The sequence below is a fragment of the Lampris incognitus genome, chromosome 14 (genome assembly GCF_029633865.1).
Source record: "Lampris incognitus isolate fLamInc1 chromosome 14, fLamInc1.hap2, whole genome shotgun sequence".
Lineage (NCBI taxonomy): Eukaryota > Metazoa > Chordata > Actinopteri > Lampriformes > Lampridae > Lampris > Lampris incognitus.
Genome location: NC_079224.1, coordinates 48,206,148 through 48,213,206, shown reverse-complemented (window position 1 = coordinate 48,213,206; position 7,059 = coordinate 48,206,148). Strand labels below are relative to the sequence as shown.

At 40.4% G+C, this 7,059-nt stretch overlaps 1 protein-coding gene across 6 annotated transcripts in view; it reads left to right on the top strand.

The window, feature by feature from the left end:
• The first annotated feature begins 6,808 nt into the window (after positions 1 to 6,808).
• dlg1b (discs large MAGUK scaffold protein 1b) overlaps positions 6,809 to 7,059 on the top strand; it is a 189,056-nt gene continuing 188,805 nt past the window's right edge. For all 6 annotated transcript variants that reach the window (XM_056293198.1, XM_056293194.1, XM_056293196.1 and 3 more), the window contains exon 1: positions 6,809 to 7,020. In XM_056293198.1, the coding sequence (XP_056149173.1) occupies positions 7,002 to 7,020 (19 nt within the window). In that variant the 5' untranslated portion in view covers positions 6,809 to 7,001. The remainder of the gene's footprint in view (positions 7,021 to 7,059) is intronic.

The following is a 7,059-nucleotide window of genomic DNA, read 5'->3' as shown; positions in this document are numbered from 1 at the left end:
GGTCGGTGGTTTCGGTCATTATGCACTTTATTGTTTATAAGGAGTGTGTGTGTGTGTTTGTGTTTGAACTGATTAACTGTGAAGTGCTCTGAGTGGCTGTTGCAGCTAGAAAAGTGCTATATAAAATGCAACTAGATTGATGGCTTGATCTCAGTTGATTTCTTTTATGAACACTAACAGTGTTTTTAACAGTTTCCTGTCTGGTTTAAAAGGACTTCATAGTACAGAGGCAGTTCTAGTTAAGGTCACTAACGACCTACTGCTGACTGCAGACAGAGGTGACTGCTTGATTTTAGTTCTTTTAAACTTAAGTGCTGCCTTTGACACAGGCAATCACAGCATCGTCTTACTTCGCTTAGAGACGTGGGTTGGCATCAAGGGCTCGGCTCTTAGTTTATTATGCTCTTACCTCACCAACAGAACTTTTTCTGTTTTGTTTTTTTGGGGTAACTCTAACTTCCGCGATGGCTCAGTTGTGTTATGGTGTCCCTCAAGGCTCAGTTCTTGGCCCTCTTCTGTTTTCTATATACATGCTGCCCCTTGGCCGGGTCACTCAAAATCACGATGTGCGCTACCATTTTTATGCTGACGACACTCAGTTACACATGCCACTAAAACCCACAAACCCTAGCGCCCTAGCAAATCTCACAACTTGCCTCTGACATTAAATCCTGGATGTGTGAAAATTTACTTAAATTTAATGATGAGAAATCTGAGGTCATTCTGTTCCATCCCCCAAATTGCCTTGGGCCATTTAGTACTAATCTTGGTGGTCTGTCTCGGTTTGGTACAAAAGGTGATCGGGCTTTTACTGTTAGAGCCCCCACACTGTGGAACTCTCTTCCTGCTGAACTAAGACAAACCGAATCTCCAGCTTCTTTTAAATCTCGTCTTCAAACTTTTTGTACACTATTGCTTATTTGGTCTTATTCATATTTGTGCCTTGTCTGGTTTTATTTCTTTGTAAAGCATTTTGTAAAATTGCTTTTGAAAAGCGCTATATAAATAAGAGTTATTATAATATTCATATATGCGTACACATTTTGTGTTTTGCCTCACAACAACAAGATTGCAAAGAATTAAATAGGATTAGACAAATACACATAGCAAATATAACTCTTTAAGGCAGAAATATAACCGTCAAAACAACATAACAATAAAGCAATGGATTATAAAAGTAATAATATCAACTATAACAGCGTGAAACGCTGGCGGTTAAAGCTCGAGTCATACAAAGCTCCTGTGGTTGGGTGTTCAAAGCAGATAAAGAGGTAGAGACTCAGAGGAGGCTGTTCCAGAATTCTAGTCAAATGCTCCCGGTTTTATCGAAATGTGGAGGGGATCAAACGGATGGCGGGCCAGCGTCATGTCCACCCATACGTAGGGCAGGGGAGGTGGGTGCTGGTGCGATGTGTGTGAATGATGGCGTGAGAATAAAAGCGGTACAACCAAGCCCAAGACTCAGCAAAGGTCATTCATAAAACATGGCCGTCTAAAAATAAAAAACCTGCTCGCTGTAATCTGGGCCATGGCTCCACGTCCTCCTGCTGGTTCATGTCAGATGTGATAATGGGAGCAGTAAGAAGGACACTGGGCTACGTCTCTCTCTCTCTCTCTCTCTCTCTCTCTCTCTCTCTCTCTCTCTCTGATGTGATGTGAGAGAGAGACACGTTGGAGAGAGAGGTGTGGTCCTCATCCAGCAGTGCTGCACAAAACACTTGGTGTTTCTGTGCAGCACTGCTGTCTAGGAGACTGTGTATTCTCTTAGTACTGTCAGAGGTACTGCTGTCTGGGTACCATGTGTACCAGTATCTACTGTGGTACTATTCTGTTAGTACTGTTAGAGGTACTGCTGTCTGTGTGCCATGTGTATCAGTATGTACTGTGGTACTATTCTGTTAGTACTGTTAGAGGTACTGCTGTCTGTGTACGGTGTGTACCAGTATGTACTGTGGTACTATTCTGTTAGTACTGTTAGAGGTACTGCTGTCTGGGTACCATGTGTACCAGTATGTACTGTGGTACTATTCTGTTAGTACTGTGGTACTATTCTGTTAGTACTGTTAGAGGTACTGCTATCTGGGTACCATGTGTATCAGTATGTACTGTGGTACTATTCTGTTAGTACTGTGGTACTATTCTGTTAGTACTGTTAGAGGTACTGCTGTCTGGGTACCATGTGTATCAGTATGTACTGTGGTACTATTCTGTTAGTACTGTTAGAGGTACTGCTGTCTGTGTACCGTGTGTACCAGTATGTAATGTGGTACTATTCTGTTAGTACTGTTAGAGGTACTGCTGTCTGTGTACCATGTGTATCAGTATGTACTGTGGTACTATGTGAATAGTTAATAAATCCTTACACATCTCTGTATGTTTACTGTAAATAGTCTGTGTGAGTAAATCTCCAGATCAGTCTTTATTATTTCAGTAGTAGTTTATTAGTTCAGTAGTAGTTTATTAGTTCAGCAGTAGTTTATTAGTTCAGCAGTAGTTTTTATTTCAGTAGTAGTTTATTAGTTCAGTAGAAGTTTATTAGTTCAGTAGTAGTTTTTTATTTCAGTAGTAGTTTATTGATTCGGTAGTAGTTTTTTATTTCAGTAGTATTTTATTAGTTTAGTAGTAGTTTATTAGTTCAGTAGTAGTTTATTAGTTCGGTAGTAGTTTTTTATTTCAGTAGTAGTTTATTAGTTTAGTAGTAGTTTATTATTTCTGTAGTAGTTTATTATTTCAATAGTAGTTTATTATTTCAGCAGTAGTTTTTATTTCAGTAGTAGTTTATTAGTTCAGTAGTCGTTCTTTATTTCAGTAGTAGTTTATTAGTTCGGTAGTAGTTTTTTATTTCAGTAGTAGTTTATTAGTTCAGTAGTAGTTTCTTAGTTCAGTATTAGTTTATTATTTCAGTAGTAGTTTATTAGTTCAGCAGTAGTTTTTTATTTAAGTAGTAGTTTATTATTTCAGTAGTAGTTTATTAGTTCAGTAGTAGTTTATTAGTTCAGTAGTAGTTTTTTTATTTCAGTAGTAGTTTATTAGTTCAGCAGTAGTTTATTAGTTCAGTCGTAGTTTATTATTTCAGTAGTAGTTTTTTATTTCGGTAGTAGTTTATTAGTTCAGTAGTAGTTTATTAGTTCAGTAGTAGTTTTTTATTTCAGTAGTAGTTTAGTAGTTCAGTAGTAGTTTTTAATTTCAGTACTAGTTTTTTATTTCAGTAGTAGTTTATTAGTTCAGTAGTAGTTTATTAGTTCAGTAGTAGTTTTTATTTCAATTTTAGTTTTTTATTTCAGTAGTACTTTATTAGTTCAGTAGTAGTTTTTTTTATTTCAGTAGTGGTTTTTTATTTCAGTGGTAGTTTAGTAGTTCAGTAGTAGTTTTTCATTTCAGTAGTAGTTTATTAGTTCAGCAGTAGTTTTTATTTCAGTAGTATTTTATTAGTTCAGTAGTCGTTTATTAGTTCAGTAGTAATTTTTTATTTCAGTAGTAGTTTATTAGTTCAGCAGTAGTTTTTGTTTCAGTATTTTATTAGTTCAGTAGTAGTTTATTAGTTCAGCAGTAGTTTTTATTTCAGTAGTAGTTTATTATTTCAGCAGTAGTTTTTATTTCAGTAGTATTTTATTAGTTCAGTAGTAGTTTATTAGTTCAGCAGTAGTTTTTATTTCAGCAGTAGTTTTATTCCAGTAGTAGTTTTTTATTTCAGTAGTAGTTTTTTATTTCAGTAGTAGTTTTTATTTCAGTATTAGTTTATTAGTTCAGTAGTAGTTTATTAGTTCAGCAGTAGTTTTTATTTCAGTAGTATTTTATTATTTCAGTAGTAGTTTATTAGTTCAGCAGTAGTTTTTTATTTCAGTAGTAGTTTATTAGTTCAGTAGTAGTTTATTAGTTCAGCAGTAGTTTTTATTTCAGTAGTAGTTTATTAGTTCAGTAGTAGTTTATTAGTTCAGCAGTAGTTTTTATTTCAGTAGTAGTTTATTATTTCAGTAGTAGTTTATTAATTCAGTAGTAGTTTTTTATTTCAGTAGTAGTTTATTAGTTCAGTAGTAGTTTATTAGTTCAGCAGTAGTTTTTTATTTAAGTAGTAGTTTATTATTTCAGTAGTAGTTTATTAGTTCAGTAGTAGTTTATTAGTTCAGTAGTAGTTTTTTTATTTCAGTAGTAGTTTATTAGTTCAGCAGTAGTTTATTAGTTCAGTCGTAGTTTATTATTTCAGTAGTAGTTTATTAGTTCAGCAGTAGTTTTTATTTCAGCAGTAGTTTATTAGTTCAGTCGTAGTTTATTAGTTCAGCAGTAGTTTTTATTTCAGCAGTAGTTTTTATTTCAGTAGTAGTTTATTAGTTCAGTAGTAGTTTATTAGTTCAGCAGTAGTTTATTATTTCAGTAGTAGTTTCTTAGTTCTGTAGTAGTTTATTAGTTCAGCAGTAGTTTTTTATTTCAGTAGTAGTTTATTAGTTCAGTAGTAGTTTATTATTTCAGCAGTAGTTTTTTATTTCAGTAGTAGTTTTTTATTTCAGTAGTAGTTTATTATTTCAGTAGTAGTTTATTATTTCAGCAGTAGTTTATTAGTTGAGTAGTAGTTTATTATGTCAGTAGTAGTGAGACATGCTGTATAAAGTATGAAAACAAATCCTTGACCATCTCACAAAGCAGTTTAAAAGTACACACCTTTTTAGAGACATGTGTAGTTGTCATAGCAGAGACTGCAGTTTTCTGCTGTGCAGCCTCGGCTGACAGATAACGGTGTGGGTCTGGAAGCTTCGAGTCATCTCGGCCAAGAGAAAACACAAGTTTGATTCATCAGCGATCAAAACAAAGCAGCTCTGACTGACTCCATCATCACAACATGTCACGCTGCCCTGAGCCCACGTCCCAGTCAGGTCTCTTAATGTCCGAGCCCGGATAGTGGGAATGTTCCGGCTTTTCTAACACATGGCCCTCCATACAAACGCATTTCGATGTATGTTTTCTTTGGCTAATTGCAGTTTTAACCTTAACTGTAGATTAGAAAGGATGGAGCCTTAAAAATGTAACATTGGATCACAACATTTATAACACTGATATGTGAAAAATTGCAATATTTATGGAATTTCCATTGAAATATTGTAGCATGAAATCAAGGCTCTGTGACGGCCTGGCGGCCTGTCCAGGGTGTCTCCCCGCCTGCCGCCCAATGACTGCTGGGATAGGCTCCAGCACCCCCACCAGCCTGAGAGCAGGATGGAGTATGAAATCAGAACACATCTGTAGAGTTCCAGGTTTAACTATTTTATATATATAGATAGATAGATAGATGGATAGATGGATAGATAGATAGATAGATAGATAGATAGATAGATAGATAGATAGATAGATAGATAGATAGATAGATAGATAGATAGATAGATAGATAGATAGATAGATAGACAGCTGATGGTTGCTTATGGCAGTAAACAGGCCTGTGCTGTCTCATAGAGAATTTGCTGGACTACCTGGATTATTTTGCTCCTTATTTGTTGAGCACTTTCCTCCCGTTGAGTGTTTCTTAACAAAGTTTTATATCTATATATATCTATATTTATGTATCTCTATATCTATATTTATATCTATCTATCTATCTATCTATCTATCTATCTATCTATCTATCTATCTATCTATCTATCTATATCAACACAGTGTTGATATTCCGCCCCTCATTAGTTGAGCACTGACAACACCATTGACGGTTTCAGAAAAAACACTACATATATATGTATATATATATATGTAGTGTGTGTGTGTGTGTGTTTGTGTGTGTGTGTGTGTGTGTGTGTGTGTGTTCCTGGTCGAGCCTTCAGATCTACAGATGGTCGGGGACCCGGCTAGGGGGTGACTGGAGGTCAAAGGTCAGCTAGCATGTTGGTGTGAAAGCCGCCCTGTGTCGGGGGACTGAGCCGGAGGTGCCTCCATCAGCTTGTGGGGGGGGGGGGTTCAGGAACGTCTCGGGTCATATCATGACGTCTTAAAGGACCCCGGTGGGGAGGGCGCAGGGGGGCGCTCCGGCAGAGTGGGGGGGGGCGGGGGGGGGGGGCTCTCAGCTGCCGCGCTTCCAATGAACCGGCAGGCTTCTTTCTGCTTTTCCGCGTGTGCAGAACGTGCGTCCTGCGGGCTCCTCGCGGCCTCCTGCTCGCGCTGCTCGGCCGGGGAGGTGAAGGTCTGTGATGGGCGGTGAGGCTGCAGATCACATGCTTCACATCGCCGCCACTCCGAGACGCCATTTTGGAGGAAAGTTTGGAATTTTCTGACCTGGGAGAGGGGAAAAAAAAGAAAAGAGGAAAGAGGAGGAGACACGGGGAGAAGTTTGACACGAACGCAGACGGGCGTTATTCCGAACAAAGAGACCGGGCCAAGTTCGCGCAGGAGTCCGGGATCACGGCGGGGCGGTGCGGACGGAGTTTCCGTGCGTCACCGGGTCGGACTCACGCCTCGGGAGGGGGGTTTTTTTGGGGGGGGGTTTGTTTGCTTGTTGTGGCTTTTCGGCGACTCTCCGCCGCAGCGAACGGACGTTAAACGCACCGCGTCGGTACCACAGCGTGAGCCGGACCGGGACCGGGTCCCCCCCTGCATGCTCGGACCACACGCCAGCCTGCGGAGCCGGACGGGTTTGACGCGCAGCGGCGGCGGCGGCGTCCCGCTGTCAGCCTGCAGGGCGCCCGGCCGGCCACATCTGGACACGGGGTCCTCCCCGGACCGACCCCCGCTGGCCTTCACCTGGACCCGGACTGCCTGCAACACCGGGACCGGCTCTGTTTTTTTGCCGTGCGTGCGTGTGCGTGTGAGCGTGTGCGTGCGTGTGAGGGGGGTGGTGGTGGTGGTGGTAGTTTTTGGGACTGTCGCAGTTTGACCGCGGGGGGGATTTTCTTCTATCCTCCCCCCCGGACAGGAGACTCGGGACACCGGAAAACCCCCGCCGGTAGTGAAAGCCGGGAATAACGTTCGTTACCCCCCCCTCCCCGAGGCTGTCTGGACCCGAACCGAGCCGAGCCGGTCCAGCCATGCCGGTCCGGAAGAAAGGTAAGCGGCTTCCACCTTTAAAACACACGGAGCGGCTAA